Genomic DNA, 20,378 nt, shown 5'->3' on the forward strand with positions numbered 1-20,378 from the left:
CTTTTAATTTTTGCTTAAAAAGAAACTCCAATGAGAGTGCGTCAAATTCTTAAATTTCCTTGTTTTGTCATGTCTTCCAATGGCAATTTTTTCCCGAGGATTATGTGAAGAAAAATAAGACCATGCGAAGTATTTAATTTGAAGCTGTGAACTGAACCGAGTACTCTTGCATTGCCATCTGTGACAGCCTTTACTGAAGCTTGCTCAAGTCTATAAAGCTCTGTCACAATACCTTCAAGGCACCTTCCTGTAAACTCAGGCAAATTCACCAATACTCTGGTGATGGAAAGGTTAGAAATACCATGAGGAAGTAAAATCATCTCAGAAATGGGTATTATGTAGATTGGAAAAGTATATGGGGAAAATAATGAAAACGGACACTTGGATGGCAAGAGAAGACAAAGATTTATTTTTACTGACTTTCAACTGGTGTTAAGATTGCTTGAGAGACATCCAGTAAATGTGTAAGACCACCACAGATTTGACTACATAGGCATATTCTGTCTATCTCGCTACCACGCCCTCTCATTATAAAGGCACTAACTATAAATAGTATGAAAACAAACAGATAAAATGCCAGAACAAAAAAGGATTGCTTGTATGGACCTCTGTGTTTATGTTTGTATACATTCATGCTTTAAATGTACAATTTTAAAATTAATTTATGAAATCATCTTTATTTTGGCAGTACAACTGATAAAATGAAACATGCAGACCACACAGCTTGACAAAACTCAGTGCATAATTTTGTCAGAATGAAGCAGTTCTTTATCACCCCTTGTGAGCTGGGAATACATTCATATTACAAGGCAAAAAAACTCCCACCCAAAACAGATAACATCTGGCTTCTGTTTAATTCATCTGCTTTTCCACATCTTCTCCAACATCTTTGGATAATAAAATCTACATCTGACCACAGGTTAAATTGGATGGTTATATTTTAACAGTCTTCATAGTGCAGCAAGGCAAGACAGAGCTGCCTGTGTTCACTGTTCTATCTCCAGGCTGTCCATTTTCAAGTCGGGTGGTTTAAAGCTAATCACTTCTTCATAGGTAAGTTCTGTAAAGGTGGGGGGAAGGGAGACAGAAGAATTAGGTGATATTCTCTTAAAAAGAAAAATTCCAGACAAAACAGTTCTATAGACTCATGTGACTTGCAGTTTGTATTTCCAGCCTTTTTAAGAGTCCAGATCCAAAAATAGACTGAATTCACTAGGAATCCTTCTCTTAACCTCAGATAGCAAATTAGACTCACAAATACTGTTATTGTACAACATGACTGTCCCCATCAACTAATTACTAAAACACACAGGCCCTGAAATGGAAACATCAATTATGCTGTCAGATGACCTGCCAAAATGATGTAATAAAAGACAAAGTGTAATGGAAAATGGAATCTTTAAAAGCACTCAAAGAGGTTTTCAAATATACACTTTTAACTGTAGAGCATGTTCTTTATCATCTCTCAGTCAATTGCCTTCAACATAAATCATTTGCAATTCTGTGCTAATGCCTTACGATCTCTTTTGTTTTTTTGGGTGGAGGGTTATGTTTTACTGTAACTAATGTAATTTTAAGGTCCTCTGAAAAAAAATTTTCTTTTGTCTTAGAAGCATGTAACAGCTCTATTTTCATCAAGAAGGGCTTCGCTAGAACATGGGTTCCCTACTATTTTACTCTGATTTGGGAATAATCCTTTATCTTTTCATGCTGTCGGTCATGTCGTGTTGTCTGCCTTGGATATTAATGGAATATGTCGTCAATGGTTGCCTCTTACGTAATTTCTCAAGTTTGATACCATTTTAAGACCTTATCCTGTTCACATATAATATGTGGCTAACAACGCATTACTTCAGGTTCTGTTTTCCAAACAGTAATGTTTAGATCATATCAAACTCGTGCCTATTAGTTTGTTTATTAAATAGCTCTGAGACAGCTGCTACACCTGCAAGTGCACCTACAACTCCTCTAAAAAGTAAGTAAAAAATCTGCTTGTGCTCTAGTTGTGTTATGCTGTATCATGGTGCACAGTGACCCACACGCCACTTCCAGTGAAGGATTTCTCTGAAAGAAATTATGTGTGCAGAACTGCAGAGGTGAGAGGATTTGTTAGGAGACTCTTTCAGTGACTGAGCTGTAGCTATTAAATAGCATCTGGTAACAGTCAGATCCAGGGAGGAGCTAGAGCAGTCCTGAGTAAACTTGGAGGAAGCCAATGTCCTCACAAATTGGACACCTGGAACTGTATTAGAAATTATTCTCCCTGGCTGTACATTGTATGCTTATAAAGCTCCTTACCCACTTCTTGTGCCAGCTACTCAGCAGATGTATGTGGAACTGGAGCACATTAGCAACAGCTAAGAGAATGTGTAGTGTTCAACTCTGAATAGCATACTTTTGGCCTCTAAAATTTTGAAATACTTTCTAACTGATTAAACGCTTTTGTAAGAAATCTATGAGCTTGGGCTGCAAACCTCAGCAGCGTGCAGTGGAGGCCAAGGAAACTCTGAAGCACATAATGTGTAAGACAAAGTGTCTGAAATATCATTTTACCTTGGTGCTAAGTCCCTCTTGGGATCAAGTGCCACTGATTTTTAATTTGAACAGAAAAAAAGAGGAGAATTATGCCATTAATATCTTGAGAAACTGGATCAATATTTCATCAACACTACAAACACTTTACGCCATCTTACTTAAATGTGGCACCATGCAGTACGTGAAAATAAAAAGTTTATTCCCCAAGATAAAAATATGGCCAGAAGGAAGGAGGAAGCACTGCACGTCCTGTGTAATTTTTTAGATATTTGTCTCAGGCCTTTTTTTTTCCCTGTATAAAGAAGAATTTGACCTGTAGTTCCAGCAAGGACAGTGATGTAGAAAATAATACATGATAAATGTAACGATAAATGATATGATACTGATATGATATGATACTTCCTAGAGAATTCACCTTCACATTCTCATTTCAGTTTAGAAGGTGTTAAGATAAGATTGTTCCCGAAATAATTTCAATGGAGTTTCATCACAAACAGAAATCAGCTTCATGATTCAGAAATTGTTAAAATTTCCGGTTTAAGACTCAGTCAACTGAAAAAGCAGAAGGAAAAAAGAAATAGTTCACTCTTAAGCCTAGCAGGCAATTGAACTCAGCTCTAAACAAACAAGATGTATGGGTGGTGCTGGAGGCTGCCAGGTTTTGTGGAAGAGAACATGTGTAAGGAGTGAGCAATGCCAGCCAATCCTCCTTGTTTGTACAGACACAGTAGACTTCTAGAAAAGCCTTTCCAGGGCTTGAGGAGGTTGATTTATTGTAGAGAGAGCCACGACCCCACTATTACCTGTCTTTAAGATGTATTTGCTGTCGTCAGTCTGCTTGTCTCCCCTGCAATGCCCAGGATAAAACATGGCACAAGTGGAAGGGCAGCAGTAAGACAAGGGAGACATCATAAACCTAACCACTATGCTAATACATTTTTACTGAATCTTACCAGACTAAAAGTTATAGAATATACAAATAGAAACAGAAGACATTTATTTTATAAAAGACATTTTAAGTCAAGGAAAGACCTTTACTGATAAACAGAAACTGTTAGTTTTCTACAACATTATTCTCAATTTAAAATCTCTAGTAAGGAATTTTTAGCATAATATGTCCCCATTAGACAGTGATGAAATTGGATTGTACTTTTCAGTGTACTTGCAACTGAATGTTTGGCCACCTTACTTCTGTGATACTGCAGTGCAATATGATCATGATGCAAGCATGGAATTAACTAATAAAAGATTGCTGCAGTATTTCTCAAAGAAAGGTTCTGGGGTGTGACTCCTAAGTAAAATAATCAACTCTCATCTCAAACAGGAGCAATAGCATAGTTTAGTTATTAATCCTAATTTCTTAGCTACCTAAAGAATTATTAACAAAATACACATCCACGGGGAAAATACTACTTCCTGGTTCTGAAAGAGCTAGACCAGAATCCCAAACAGTGTCACTTGCCCTAGAACCCTTACTTCAGCTGGGGATCTGATCTAGAAAACTAAAAGCAAACCAGAATGTGTAATTACCTGGTAATAGCATCAGCTTTTAGTTAAGTTGAAGACTGGTACAGGGAATCTAGTGAGGAGATGATAGAATGAGGGAAGGGAGCAAAGTCCGGAGAGGAAACACAAGCCTTTCCACCCTCCACTCCCACAAGCACATACAGGGACCTGTTTGCCTAAGGCTTAGAAGTTCAAATTCCTCTGGTTAGAAATGGAGGAAAACTGCAATTTAAATAAGGTTTTGTTCTGCTGCATGTATTAACTGCTGTGTGCAATTCTGATACCTTTCCATTCATCTATGGTTCGCTCCTTATTCTCTATTGACTCGTCGTACAGCTCGGCCTCAGGTTCATCATCCGGATCGTGATACTGCACAAAGTATGGATGTGCAAGCGCTTCCGAGGCAGTAATTCTTTTATCACTGTCCAATATAAGCATCTTCTCAAGAAGATCTACAGCTAAGGGAAAAAGAGAAACACGATTCAAAGCCAGAAGAGATAATTTAGAAAAGAAAGGCAACTGTCAACACACAGTATATCCTCACACACCTTAAACACAGTTAACATTACTGGCAAACTCACAAAATTCAGGCAAGATAACAAACAAGTTTTGAAGATTTTATACTGTGAGTACAATTTTCAGAGCTGAAGGAAGCTTCTGGCTTGCTTGTGGTATGCACAAAAGTTCATAATAGTTCCTTTGAGATCTGATTCACCTCTGCAGACATCCAAGGACTTAATTCTAAAAAGATCTGTGTGTGCTTATAAGTTATATACATGCTTAAGTTTGCAGTGATCAGGATCAACTTAAGTAACTTGTGAATAATAAAACGTGAATGTGAGATTACTTTTTTAATTAGCTTCACCAATGAAACAATCAGATGAAAACCCCAAAGCAACTTTACAGGACCCAGAATAAACAAAATATGTTTGAAGTTGACCATTGAAGAATACTAGAAATGAGAGATATCTGTAAGGTTGAAATTAGTTTTGTACGGAAATTTTATCCTAACTATTTAAAATATTATAAAAAAAATTTTAGTGCTTTCATAAGCATTGGCATTAGTTTGTCCTTATCATATTAATACATAACATGCTGTTATGTACCTCAGGCAAATAAATCTCATTTTTTGTAAGAAAGTGTTCACAGCTACCTATATTTGTAAGAATAAAATTGGCATTAATACACAGATTGAATTAAGAAATTGTCCTGTACAGGGCTAGGAGTTGGACTTGATGATCCTTGTGGGTTTCTTGCATCTCGGCATGTTCTGTGATTCTGTGAAAACATTTTAACTCACAGTACTTCCCTATAACGTGCACTTGATGGAACTGACCAGGCGCTGTAGGGAAATGACTCTGGTGACTCATGGCCCTTTGCCATGCCACAAGAAAAGCTTCACAGAAACATCTCTTTTGCACAGGCAGAACCAATTGGTTAGACATAAAAGCAATTTTGTAGGATCAGAGCAAGGGTCTGCCTAGCCCAGTATCCTGTGTCCAACAATGGCTCATATATCCCTAGGAAATAATACTCAAAAGGATCATTCAAACAGCTATGCTTCCTGGTATGTTCTGCTTGCCAGCCATTTACACCACATGGCCTTCCTGAGCCAGAAGTGATGTCTCTAATCTAGATCCCATGACATTTTTATTTATTCCTGCTATTAGCTGGCTTTTGCTTTTCATCCATGGACCATTTCCACAGGAGATTCCCATAACCTCCACTAGAAACAAAAGACACAGGCTTCATGAAGGGAAAACAGTCTCAGGATGAAAGGTTAAGCAATGTTCTTCTCACTGGTTTGATCATTACTATATGGGATCATATAGCAAAGGAACGCTTGTGTTCCTATGTTAGTGAAAAATTTTATCTGTATTAGTCTGAATTTCTTACCTAATGGATTGGCACCACGAAATACTGCTTTCAAATCCTGTTGAGGCATATGTGGAAGAGATTCAATATATTTTCTTGCCTAGGAAAAAAATCAATATACATACCACATGCAGAGAGGTTAAATTTTGCTCAATAGTAACTACATTAAATCTAAAAAACTCAACATTATGTTTCTTATAGATGGAAAACCTTTACATAAAACCATAATGTATGACTTTGTTTTAAGCAATCACTCCTGTATACTGCACAATAAGCAAGAGAGTTTTACGCAGGTGTATTTTGGCATAAGGGTTGTGTGTTAGCACTTTTGTTATCACCTGCGCTTACTGGTTTATTGCAAAATATCCCCTGGGAACATATGAATGTAATGTTCAATCAGAAATTGCAACTTAAATCATCTTCCAGTTACCTTCAGCAAAATGGTATAATTCAAACTGCAGCCTTTCCTCCTCTCCTTTTTTTCAACAGTAGCTTCACTAACCAAAGTCTATTCCCCTGGAATAGATTTTCAGATGTTTAACAGCTTGTCTTGTCACTGTGTCTGTGAAAGGTTCATCTAAACTCAGTCAGGAAAGGCCTACCTGCATGCCAGGTCCTCATTCTGTACTATACTATACTACAGTACAATACTGTATTATCACAGCTCACATAGGGTCAGTGTGGAGCCTGACATTAAGTAAGCTGCAAATTTCTAGGCTGAGGCAGACAGGGCAGCAAGAGAAAAGGTTGAATGCTAGTCCTAAGGGTTGGGATCAGACAGAACAGGGAATTCTGAAATCGAACAGTTAAAAAAAAAGCAAATGGCTACTTCCAAATCCATAAAAAAACCCAGCTGGTATTTGAACAAACCTTAATCCTTTTAAAACATAATTGTGTTACACAGATGTCTCTCTCACTTAGCAATCCTGTTAGAAGGACACTATCTGCAGAAGGCTAACTAAGCATCCTTGGCCTACTCAAGACAGCAATGGAAATAAACTGGTTCATACTAAGCAGCTCCATCGCTTCAAGTGAGATAACAGAATTGTAGAGTTACCTTCTGGACTATTAAGAAGTGACTATAAAATACTGTGACATATCACCTGTACAATCCTACAACCACACTTGGGAAACAGATCCTGTTCCCTACACTGTTGTCTCTCAGCCATCATCTTTATTTCTGTAGCTACAATGAACTGATGTAAAGATATTTTAAATCATTACGTAACAAAGCCTCTTTTCAAACTGTGTTCTTGTTTAAGAAGGCAGATATATTTACTTTTTCTGCTTCTTGTAAGATGTAAGCATATTCTAACAAAACTCTAGACTGCCATTAGAGACATATTTCAGTCTTACTAAAGGAAGAAAGCCTTTATGCATTACATCCCTGACTCTTTAAAATGATACTAGTATTTTCCCTTTTTATTATGGGGGTTGACAGCAGCCAGGCTTTGGTAAAACCAGGCTTTGATAAAGGATGATTTCTTCTAAGCAGCTGTAGCCTGTCAGGCAGAGGAGGATGTTTAAACACTTAAAAGTCAAACAGAGGCTTTGCTGCACTCATTTTATGCCCCTAAGGTTCATAAAGGCAGCTAACACCTCCTAGAAGGCCAAGGTGTGCTGCTCTTATTAGAGCTAAGTCTTCCAGGACATTAGTTTACATATATATCATCATATATATATATATATATATATATGAACAGCAGGGCAAAAGAGAGCTATCACACATTCTTGCATGAAAGCTATAAATTAGGGCAGAAACAAGGTAGATTTATTTTATGACAAATATCTGTGGATTTGTGGATTATTTGTTTCTCTATGGACATCAATCAATATCACTAATTCAAACATGACTGAACAAGATACAGTGAAAATTATCTCTGACCTTGCCCAGAAGTCCTTTGAAAACAACACAGACCTATCAAAGTATACTTACCAACCTGTCCCCTCTGCTTATATATTCACCACAGAAACCCAACCAACAGAATCCAGATGTTTAAATTACTCTGAAATACAAAATACCTCAGTAACTTGTGCTGAAACATCCCATGTGGCTGATCGTTCAGTTTCCAGTTCTTTAATCCTCTACTTATAACTGAAAATAGGCTTGGCATTTCAGCAAATCTCTGACCTTGCCGTTAGAGGAATGTTACAAATTGTTCATGGCTGCAAGCTGCATTAAGAAATATCTAAACAATAAGGCAAAACTACACGGTAAAGAAGAACTACAATGAAGGAACCTCCTTGCAAGTGGCAATTACCTCCAAGCAAGGTATGCACCTCCTTTGACATTGCTCCTCTAACCAGGCAGCAGCAGCCCAGAGGTGACCTAGCAGCACTCCCATTCATTAACCTGTATTTTGTATTCTCCCTGTGCTTTAAAGTTATAATTAGTCCCAGCAAACAGTTTCAGGACTCCTGTAGCTCACTGAGGTATGCTCTGAAACATAATAAATTAAAAGACAAAAGAAGATACTATTTCCAGTAAATAATTAAAGTGCTTAATCCCATGATCAAAAGTTCAGAATCTTACTAGTTGTGGGTAAATCACACATTTGTATACAGTACTCTGAAAAACTGTAGTATCTTAATAACAATACAAAAAGGCTACATAAGGACCTACAAGACTATAAAAGGACCTATGCTTAGGACAGCACAGTATGAGATTTGCTGGTTGATGCAGTCCCTGGCAAAAGGATGGATGCTTAGTTAGCCTCCTGCCCCAGCCATTCCCAGGTGCTGGGTACCCAAAACCTCTGGGACTGTGCTTTGGCTGATGAAGTTTCATTATGCGTGGACCTTCCAGAAATATAGCATTGTTCTGGCTCTCCTACTGCTCCTGCTTACTTAACCCAGTAATGTAGTCATTAGTAAGGTCAAAGGAAACCCATCAATATACACACAAGGTGAAAAATAGCTATTAGTATTAGTCTGAAGCATATACAGAAAAGGTGTAAGATAACAGCTGCAGCTAGGGAGGTATCTGCATGCTCTTGTTTATCTGAACTTTTACACTGTGCTCATCACCTGCCTTTATCAATCAATACCACATGTCCTTCCTCAGCTGGATATCCGTGGTTATTGCTTACAGTGAATCCTTCAAGTACAGCTTTAGCAAAGAAACAAAGTAGAAATTGTTCATTTACTAGATTACTATTCTAAAGAAGTCACATGCAGATTTAAAAAGCATACTCTTAACTACGGATATTATCAGGGAAGTAGACCTCATGGAAGGATTCAGAGACGAATAAATATAATTTTCAAATTAGGGATCTAACTCATGCAGAACACACATTATTGGATTCTGATATTTCTGTTTTGAATCCTTACAACAATGGAAACTATGAAAATTACAGACATCAGCTTTAATAACAACAGTATAATGCTCTGAGCTGAGCATGAGTTTGAATTTTTTTTATTATAAGAATAGCAACAAATTAAATGATCATCAGGACTATTTGCTTAACTCCTTTCAAAAACTGAGTACATGAGAACAAGTATTAAAATTAATCCAGCTGACAGTCAAGGGATCTGGTTACCTCCAAAAAGAACTTTTTTTTAATGGTGGCATTCTAGCAGCAAAACCCAGACAATTTAAGGTGTTTGTTCATTTCCAAATCAGAGTATCTGTGTAACACAGTCATTGACATATGATGCCAATTAGGGAAAGAATGTCAGTTAACCAAATGAAGCTGTGAACTTACATGTTCTGATGATATCTTCTTCAGAAGTTCAGAACTGGGTGTGCCCACAACTTCCATTATTCTCTTTAGTTGATCGATATCTTCATTATTTCAGGGAAATAAACAGCATATGGTCCCTCTGGGTTTAGACAATTAATGAGCTTCCATGTACATAACTAAGATGTCTAAAAGTATTCAGCAAGAAAATTCTACCACAGTCCACGGAAAGATACAAATTCATACCTGCTTAAGCCTAGTCCTGGACTATCAAATTCTCTACTGTACCAGATTAATCTGTCAGGTACATCAGCTGCATGAAAAATATTGCTTTTCTGTCCTAGTTCTCAGTTTAATATTCTTAAGATTAATCTTAATAGCACATTTATGTTTCAGCAATCTGAGGGATTTCTGAAGATCAGTCTAGTATGATACAGCACACAGGGCTAGATGACTAATCTTAAGACTGGTGAGTAAAAAGTTCTTATTTTGTAGCTTTAAAAATCTGTTTTATATTGTTCCCAAGATTAAAACTTTGAAAACGTTCATTTCTCATTGTCATAGATGACCTGCATAATACATTTTTATAGAGATTCAAGGTTATTTTACAGCTTTATTTAAATTGATGTAATCATGCAACTACAGACAATATTTTATCACAGCAAAAAAAAAAAAGTGAGTTCTTGAAAACTAGATGTATTGATTTTTCCAAATACCATGTATCATGTAATCAAACAGTCTGGGGGGCAGTCATCTCCATATGATGAACACCTGGAGAATGCCTGTGGTTACAATAGAGTCTAATGATGCTGAGCACAACAGAAAGGTCAGCGGAGAGACTTGGTCTCAAGCTCTCTTAACAGTATTCCAGGCAATTCTAAAGTCATGATGTTTTGCACCTGGCAATAGCTTAGTTTTAGCAGAAGTATTTGCTTTTTGAGGGGTTTTGGAGTTGCAAGAAATGTCAATATTTAGTACAGAAGAATGTGCCTTTGTTTCTTATATTAAAAGTTTTTCTCCTCTGATGCAGTTGTTTCCTCAGTCCTTACTATGTGTTTTTCTTCAGCTTTCTTTTATTATTTTACTGCTCTCCTCAGAAATGTCTCTCTTTTTTTTTTTTTTTTTCCTCCTGCCAGCACAGGAAACACCAATGGAAATCCCTGATGCTCCATCAGGGACCACAGCACAGTGCTGCGGAAAAGAGAGGGTTTTGTTCCTGTGACATTTCTAGAACTTGCTGGGTTCTTTTAATAACAGGACACAGTAGGCCAATTAATTTACTTATTATTTAAAAGTTAACTAATTTGCATTTTAGGAACTTCCAGCCTAAAAGCAGTTCTATTTTTAAAAATTGTATTAGCTGATGAAAAAATAGTGCCTTTTCTCAGCTTCAGTTCTAGCATGTGTTATTTCAATAAGATCTACACATGGAAGAAGTCTACTCTGTTGTAACTAGTTTATTATTTAAATACAGATACGCAACAAAGAATAAATGTAACTTGTTGTTTAGGAACATCTGTTACTGGCTTTTATCCTAGCAGTGAGTCTCATATTCAGTTGTTATATACACACTGAACTGAAAGATTAGCAAATTGTTTACTCTTTTACCAGTTTGTGACCTCAAAAATATTTCCATAGAAGCACTCAATTCCTTAAGAAAAAAAGGAAGAATTAGAGAGTATTTTTATAGCTGCATTTTAAGTTTTATACTAAGGATACAATCATTTCCTGGAAATAGAGCCTTCCCTTTCAATAGCTCTGCCATGATACATCCGACCGACCATATGTCAACTGCCAAAAACAGAGAGAGAAATGTGTACAATGAATCAAAGTGACCCTTAAATACAATTTCCTCTTGGTTTAAACCTATCGCTCCATCCAGCTGTTGCAAAATGCAAGCCTTCACCATTTACCTGTTTGATTGTAGTGCATCCAATTTAACATAATTTCTGGAGCTCTGTACCATCTTGTTGCAACATATCCAGTCATTTCATCATCAGTTTGTCGAGCTAAACCAAAGTCTAAAATCTACAGAATAAAAATAAAATAATAATTTTAAAAAATCCCCTTTCACTTTTGTTATAGGTCCTGATTTTCCCCATTATTCATTTCTGAGTTTACCATAGTCCCTCGCTATCGGTGAAGTAAAACAGGAGCACTCTGCAGATGAGCTCATCTGCTCTCCCTGCTGTATCCCTGTAGCCTAGGGGTCTGCATAAAGATGCTTCCACTACAATGAGCCTGGCCCTTTGTTCTCTAAGGTAAACTTTACATTTTCCATTGACATTCATTTGCTAAAAATAAGCACTGTTGCTATTAAAAATGAAACACTATTATCAACTGGGAATATTTGTGTAAAACGCCAACAGTCCAGTAGCCATTTCAAGATCACACGAGCTGATCACAAATCTGCAGAATTTCTGTTGTTTCCCTCTTATGTCTAAGCATTTACCCAAATCACACATCAACCCAATGCCACTAGGAAAGAAACATATATCCTGCATAAAAAGGTAGATTTAAATCATGTACCATCTGTTTTTGGCAGAATTTGCACACCAAAGTAACAAAGGAGCTCTGTTTAGGTACAGATAGGCTTGATTGCAAAATGTTCCCCTCCATATGCTTTTCCTTGCTTAGTTTACATTGATGGGAAGTTATTTCAATTGATTTTTTTCTGTTCATCTTTGCTTTCTATTCTATTCTCTGATTAGTCTATGTCCCACTAATTATGGACCCTAGCTCTAAGAGACTGCTGTGAAAGTGTACCATCTGAGCCTCAATGCTGTTAAGTCAGTCATCTGAGCTAGCTAGCACCTCTTCACATAAAAATGTGAATAAGACCATTGAATATCTCTTGTGATGAGATTCAGGATTATTTATTAAGCTGATGGCTAATCCTTTTCATTGGCAATAAGAAAATTTCAAGAGGTTCATTCAAAATTCCTGTTATAATCCAATTAAAAGATATGAAAAGCCTAAATAAAAATATTAAGATATAAATAACACATTAACATCCTTATCTATAATATACTTTAAAAGCATAATGTATTTCTTATATAGGGAAAGAAAAGCATATGAGGCAAACAAGGCACAAACAATGGCGTGAAGCTTAAACACTAATGGTCTTATATTTATAAGGGTTTTTGCAATATTTTTCCCTAACAGCTGATCCCTTCTATTAAGTATTGTACATGCACATTTTCCTTCTGTTTCTAGTTCATTTTTGTTCATACTTGGAAATATCTACTAGTTTATTCTATTAAAAATAATTTGAGGAAGTAAAGCTATATATATAAACAAAGCAGAGACTGGTGTAATAAATGCTAGGCAGGGGGGTGCACAGATAGCACAATAATAGAAGAAAAGCAGTAAAAATCTCCTTTACTTACAGTACAAAAATACAGCACACATTTTAGAGTGCATGATCAGAAACAGATGACCCATAAAATTTCACAGATGCTGAACATATATGTATGAAGACATTAAAGAGATAATAATGAAACTTGCTGAGCATCTGCAAGTGTCACTGAACCAAACAGGAACTACAGTTTCTCACCACAAATCCGGATTAGTGCAAGAACCTAACTGCACTACTCTTATTCGCTATTGTGATTTTTTGCTGATCTTGTAGTATTTGGAGTCTTTTCTTAAATCCCTCGCAGCTGGAATAAAGTGATTACATCAGAGTATTAGAAACAGGGAGAAAGACATTTCTGGCTGTCATGGTGAAATGCTAAATTTCTCATTCTTAGGTTTAAAGGCTTAGAAAGCTAAAGGACATCTTTTCCTTTTCCTGAGTCTCATGCTTATTATGCAATATTGTATCACACGGACACAGAAAGAGATGTATTTATTTAGATGTGTATATTAAAAATAGCATCTGAGAAGCATGGATTACAGTGGTTTTTTTAGTTGGTTGGGGTTTTTTTTGGTTGTTTTTTTACTGCCTGTAACTGGTAATACTGATATATTTTTTGCCATCATTATTTAATTTGGCTTATCTGTTCTACAGATATAAAAATGAAAGTTTTTGTAAGGTTTCATCTAAACATGGCAGATGCAGATACATATCACAGGTCAGGCTTCCAAGATATACTCAGTTAAGTACTCACTCATGGGCCAAATTACTAGCTATTATTAACTAATTATTACTCCCACCATCTGTGGGGTATATAGGGATGAACATTTTGCAAAGATTCTTACATTCATATTAAATTAGCATTTGGGAGAAAACACACGTTCATGGAAATGGTTTTTCTATGCCAGCGGAGGAACAGCAGCAAACAGTTGAAATTAATGGATTCAGAAATTAAAATGGTAGCTAATGTTTTCTCAGAAAACTGTCATCTTGAGAGCTTGTTTTACAACATTCTTCATTACAACAACATGATACTTACCCTCAATTCACAGTCTTCATTTACGGCTAGGTTGCTGGGCTTCAGGTCCTGTGGCAGAACACAGTTAGTCGAGTACTATTTTAACCTTTTAAAGTATATTGTAACTATTTCTTAGTAACACACTTGATGCACAGAGGGACACTTTCCATTCATTTTTATTACACCAATGAGTGAACTCACCCGGTGGATGATTCCAGCTGAGTGAATATACTGTGAGACAAAAAAGAAAAAAAAAGGTAAGATTTGAATTTAGAGGTGAAGGGAGGTAGAAGTCACTTGTCTTATTTTTTTGTTTCTGAGGCTGACTGTTTTATATACAGAAAATACTTACGTCACACCACATTTTCAGATCAGAGGTATGTCAAACTTCAAAACTTCCCTGTTTTGTCTTATCCAGAACTGGATATTTCAAGAAAGGTAACCATGAGTTAATAGATTCCACCACAAAAGAAAGCACTTGCAGTGATTCTTCTGTTGAAAATTTCTTCCCAATCTGGAATTTGTTCCAGTCTTAGCTGGAACATTTTGATCACCTAGTGTCTCAGCGAAGTCACAGTATGGGAAGGTGACTTAACATCATGTAAGAGACCAAAATACCCACCTAGGCCATAGCATTACTTCAGGTCCACTTTCAAAGTAGAGACTCAAAGCAGTATTTCCATGGCTATTTAGTGTTTCTGCTACTTTACATAAAACATTTAAAATTGAAGACTGAGAAAAGCTTATTCTGTCATTGCCTATCATTCCCCTGTCAGGATTAACAGCAAATTTATCTATCATACTACTTATCAACATCAGCAAGACCTCGAAAATGTTCTGTTTCATTCTACAGAGGTGAATTCACCTTTTTTAGGAGCAGTGATTATATGCAAAATCTGTATAGCAACTGGGAAAACCCAAAGAAAACACAAGGGCATTCTCCGTGTTCCAGACCTAAGCACTGTTTACCAGAAAGCAAGGCCACCTCTCAGTGCTCCTCACAACAGCTGCGAGCTCAATGAAGATGAAACCAAACTACTGCTTGTGACAGAAGGGGCCGTGCCCCTGCTCTGCTGAGACGACCACAAGAGCTCCTCTCAGTGCCACCAAGCAGTGGTCTACCAGCCAGCTCAGAAGCCTGGAAAACTGCAGCTCCACACTGACACTGACTGCTCATTCAGCTTCTGCAGGATGCAAAGCCTGTGCTCCACACTGCTGAACACACCCACCACCACCAGCAGGCCCAAAGCATACTCAGATATGTGAATACAAGTTGCATCTCCAGCATAGATGTGAGGAGATATACATGATATACATGATCAAATGTTCTCCAACTGGAATTTCAGTTCCAGAAGAGACAAGCCACTTCTCTTCGAAACAGAGCCAGAAATGCACCTGAGTGTATTTCTGAAATGAACATTCACTTAGAGTACAATTCTTACTATGATTTAGCTCTGACACAAAAGATAGACTTATAAACAAAACCTCAAGATGGATAATTAATGCCAGAATCTATCTTCAAATTAAGCTATTAACTCACGTAAATGAGACAAAATAATTAAGGTCTCAGTTTTGCCATTTTTATTCACTAAAATCTGCACTTAAATTGACAGAACCTGCATGCATGAATAAGAACTACTGTCTCAGGCACAAGGTGACTTGCTGAAAATCAGGTAATAAGTATATTTCAGAGCCAGTATTTACCATGGCTTGCTTTCAAACATACAGTTATTTTCTGTGTCTAAAATATCAATTACTGTTCAGTTAGCTACTAAAGCAGCTGACTCCTCTCTTTTCTGTTTGCTTATACCCAGGAAAATCTATACTGGTCTGAGAAAAAACTTAGCACCCAGTAAAGGGAAACATTACCTACTTCTTCACCCGTTTATAGACACTTATATGTTTAACATCAGCCAAATTATACATATTTTGATTATTTTGAAAGCAAATCATGCTGCATTTTCATTGCCAGTCACCTGTGTTATCTAACTGTATAAATTTAAACTGGTACAATTAAAGGAAACAATGACTTTACAGGCAGAGTAAATCCCAAGTGATTGTGTGCAACACTGTACATGGCTGGGATAAATTTCTACTTCCAGACATTTCCCAAAAGACCCAACTGACCTGGTTATCTCTTCATCTATGTGGCACTCTCTACAAAAATCAGGACTGTAGTTTTTCAAACTGGCTTATGTCTTTCAAAGCAAAAATATGAGTTACTTGCCATATTGTTCTTTACCCATTTCACATTTTTCAGAATTTTTGAGACACTATATAGCAAGTGATTGTCCTGCAATAGTAACTTAAATAGAACTAATCTAAACTTAACATTCAAGAGGAGTATTCACATGTATTGTGCATATAAACATTGGCAGGCTTGGGGGTCTATTTCTGGTTAGAAAAATTATCTGATAATTTCTGAAATGATTGCTGCTACCTGTGCATTCCTAAGACACAAAAAAAAAAGTCTTTATGTACTGCCATCGCAATGAAACAGTCATTACTACAACATTTAGATTGTGGACTCTAAAACTCCTGCACTCAGCCAGTACCTTAAGACCTCGAAGTAACTGATAGATGAGAAACTGTATATGATCATCTGTTAACTTCTGGCACTTCACAATGTTATTCAGGTCAGCACCCATTAAATTTGTCACAAGATATCTGTGAAAATAAAATAGGGAGAAGAAAACAAAGAAACACACCTAATTTAAGAATGGCAGAATGTAAATCCTGCTAGAAGAAACACATATAAAGAGTATCTACATATGCTCATGTAGGTTCTTTTTCTACTGTCTAATAACACAGTTTATATCCTTTAAATCAACTATGAGCTTTAATAATGCAATCACTGCTATGAGATTTGGTATAATGAAAAAGAAAAGTCCTTACAGTATATTAAAAGCTTTTATCTCTGTTTTCTCCATGACGCAATACACCAGTGATGCAACGTATTTTTTGATGAAGAAGAAGCCTCACTCAAGACCTAAATGGGAGCCTGAGGCACTGAAAATACTAGACCTGCAAGGCCTTGGAATATCTGATGATGGAGGATGGAGATTAACATTAGATTGGTTGAAGTAAGAGTGTTTTGCATAACTTCCCTCCCTGTTCCCACTGGAAGTTTTATTTTCTGACAAATTTTGCAGAAATGTTGATTCTTTCCAAAAACAGCACTGGGACAAAAGTATGCATCTGTCATACCCAGTAACTGTAATTTTGTGTAATTTTGCCTCAGAGTCAAAGGGGTTTGGCCACTAATTTCCATGGAGACAAAAACAGATTAATTACTATTTCTTCTGCTAAATTGTTTACTTAAGAGTTTATACATTATGTAAACCAAGAGGAACTCAGCATAAATTGTGTCTTTGAGTAGCACCAAAATATACCTAATCCTAGGTTAGTCAGGACTCTAGCCTGAATTTACCTTGTCTCAGTTAAACAACAGACTATTTCCCTGCATTCCTGAACTATCCTGTCTATCTGTGAAAAGATAATCTACAGCTAACACACAATTGAACTGAAAAAGTTTCAAGCTTACTGGAACTTATGCAGCATTAAACCACTCACCATATACCTATAATCTTATTAATTATCATTTAAAATGTACAAAAATGAGGTCCATCTTCCTGCAACCTCTTTTGTGGAAAAGTTGCAAAAAGGTTTTTACAAAGTCAACTCTGCTGCAAGTCTATTAGAATAGAAATGTATGTACTTCCTTTTTAAAACCAGAGTGGTATGTACTTACTTTGTAACTAGTCAGAATGATTTTAAAATTTTACTCACACTTCGTTAAAATTTTCTATTGATGTTGCAGGTGTAAAAACATCTAGCAATCCTATAACCTGAAAGGTGAAGGAAGTGACATTTTATTTTTAGAAATCTGCAAAGCAGTATATAATTAGTATTGACAGCACTCAGCATTTTTGGGATGAAACTTACAAAAATATGACATATGTTCATCCCGAAAACTGGCACAATATTATAGGTCTATAGGTCTATACAGGTATCACCTCAGCTATATCCATGATCAACAAAAAATTATATTAATTACAAAAAATAATTACGACAAGATTTTAGACAAACAAAAATTAAGGCAGGAAAAGTAATGTCTCAATACAGAAAAGTTGACACATGTTTTATACAATTGTTATACTTAAGATTATGCACAATTTCATGGGTTTTCTTGTTCTGTTCTTGTTTAACTTTTATAGCATCCTTTCTCCAGGATACTTTTCAATCCACCATATTTTTTTCAGGCTTCAGGTCATCAAATTACCCTTAAGCAGGTGGATACCACACTGAAATCAACTGTTTACTACATAAACTTAGAACAGTACTCAGTTATGTGGGGCCTAAAGAGGGTCTGACATAATCCAAATCCAGAAAAAGCAGGGTTTTTTTGCCCTGAACTTATGGTTCAAGATGTTTCAACAGTATATTTTTCAAGAGAATACTTTTATTACTTTAGTTAGGGAAAAGTAGGACCACTTGTTTTGGATTTCATTAACCTCATCTTCAAGATTTAATTAGATATTTTTAAAATAAAAATGCAGCCTGTTACTGAAAGCCTCTAAAGCCCAGATGGCTGGGTCCAGATATCTTGGGTAGCTAGACAGTTGCATATACTTTTCAAAAAAGATTGAACCTAACTGAAATTAAGCCTATTCTGCAAACTTTAAGGGAAAGAACTCACTGTCCACTTACATTCTCATGCTTCATGTGCTTAAGCAACCGAAGCTCTCTGTAGGTCCTCCGTGCATGGATAAGTGACTGAAAAGGCCTTGAAAGCTTTTTCACTGCCACCTTCTGTCTTGTTTTGGTATCATAAGCTGAACTGGAAGAGGAAAAGAAAAAGTCCATGTTGATGGCATGTTCTAGTTCAAAGCTCTCAGGTAATACAATGAAACCTGTACTCTCCCGGGGGCTCTTTCATCTTCTACTCAGGGACTACACCCAAGGAGCCAGTCAGCAGTAACTCTGAGTATTCACAGTTCCCTTGTTTTCCATCTAGCAAATTACTAATGCTTACAGTACTGTTGAGAACTTATCCCTGCATAACCCTTCCCAATATGGCAGAAAAAATAACCAGAAAATTAGCTCTATTAGGGCAGCTCCAGCCTCCAGCTCCAATGCAAGGCTCGTAGGGAATATGGAGATTCAAACTCTGAAGTTTGTTTTTACTGAACAAACTGAAATCTTCACTAATTAGAGGAACACTGCCATTGTGTCTAGTGTTTTAGACATTCCTGCAAATTGTTGTAGGAGACATCTGCTAGAGACAAAAAACATTGATTGTGCCTGGAGTAGCTCCCAACCTAACACACTGAGCCTATAATCAGCTCCAAGCAGGTGAACTCCCACTCATATTTGGTGCTATGGTCAAGTCATGAAGAGCCAAGTGAAGAGCAAAGCCTCATTATCTACAGGGCAAGGTGGTGTTTAATGAGAAGCAACAAAGGATACAAGCAACAAACAGCCAGAAAGATCAGTGTGGCATCCAAAAGGTGATTGTGATACCGTTACCCTAGAATTCACCCAACCAGGTGAAGGCCAATCCAGAATTTCATAAAAACCAGAGTAAAAGTAAGTAGATTTAATTAACAAGTTTCTTGCATGCACCATGGAAGGAGAGTGTCACTCATGAGATAAATGAAACAGATAAGTAGATTACATTGCTAGTTCCTTGCAAGCATCACAGAAGCTGATCTTCAGGGAAGTTTTAAAGGTGTAAAGTGTTGTGGCTTTGCTGAGCACCTGAGGAAGGGCATTCCCTGAGCAGCAGAAAGAATGCATAGGAAGAAGATGATTGATATCACTCTGACAAGTGAGTGGAAGGGATATCACAGAGATACTTGTTCCAAGAGAAGGGCAGGGACAGAGTTATTCAGGATATGAGGATGTTGTGTTGCTCAAATACATGGAGCAGCTCAAGGAACAAACAGTGTGAGAAGAACTGACAACAGAGATATCTTAAATTCCACATGATCAGCTGCAGGAACAATATGAAGGTTGCACAAATAAATCTAAAGAAATAAAAAGGAAGCAAATGCTTGGCTGTTAATGCAACAAAGATTAGATGTAATTGCCTTGTGTTTAATCATGGGCAGTGAAGCCACTGGAGAACGCTGCCAAGTCGCACAGATGCATACTCTCTATATCCTTTCCAACTTCTTTTGAAAAGGAAATGTTTATCCAGATAAATAAATAACACTGCCCAAAACAGCAGTCTGCTTAACATTTCAGCTCTTCTAGCAACTCACAAGCCTTCCCACTCGTGCTTATACTGGTTTGTGAAATACTGTATACATTACAAAAGGCTAGGAGGAATTAGATTTTAAATCCCATTATAATGATAAACATCACTCTCCCTCCAATTCTAAGCCCAAATGTGCGTTTCACT

At 36.8% G+C, this 20,378-nt stretch overlaps 1 protein-coding gene across 2 annotated transcripts in view; it reads right to left on the bottom strand.

Annotated features, from left to right (window-relative positions):
- Positions 1-386: 386 nt before the first annotated feature.
- The window catches only part of MAPK11 (mitogen-activated protein kinase 11), a 31,696-nt gene continuing 11,704 nt past the window's right edge, over positions 387-20,378 (bottom strand). For both annotated transcript variants that reach the window (XM_032688707.1, XM_032688709.1), the window contains exons 2-12: positions 18,683-18,812; positions 17,762-17,820; positions 16,528-16,639; positions 14,174-14,203; positions 13,994-14,041; positions 11,510-11,624; positions 11,316-11,387; positions 9,621-9,700; positions 5,938-6,016; positions 4,326-4,499; positions 387-1,060 (exon numbers count right to left, since the gene is read on the bottom strand). In XM_032688707.1, coding sequence (XP_032544598.1) covers positions 987-1,060; positions 4,326-4,499; positions 5,938-6,016; positions 9,621-9,700; positions 11,316-11,387; positions 11,510-11,624; positions 13,994-14,041; positions 14,174-14,203; positions 16,528-16,639; positions 17,762-17,820; positions 18,683-18,812 — 973 coding nt within the window. In that variant the 3' untranslated portion in view covers positions 387-986. The remainder of the gene's footprint in view (positions 1,061-4,325; positions 4,500-5,937; positions 6,017-9,620; positions 9,701-11,315; positions 11,388-11,509; positions 11,625-13,993; positions 14,042-14,173; positions 14,204-16,527; positions 16,640-17,761; positions 17,821-18,682; positions 18,813-20,378) is intronic.

This window comes from Chiroxiphia lanceolata, chromosome 5 (assembly GCF_009829145.1).
Source record: "Chiroxiphia lanceolata isolate bChiLan1 chromosome 5, bChiLan1.pri, whole genome shotgun sequence".
Lineage (NCBI taxonomy): Eukaryota > Metazoa > Chordata > Aves > Passeriformes > Pipridae > Chiroxiphia > Chiroxiphia lanceolata.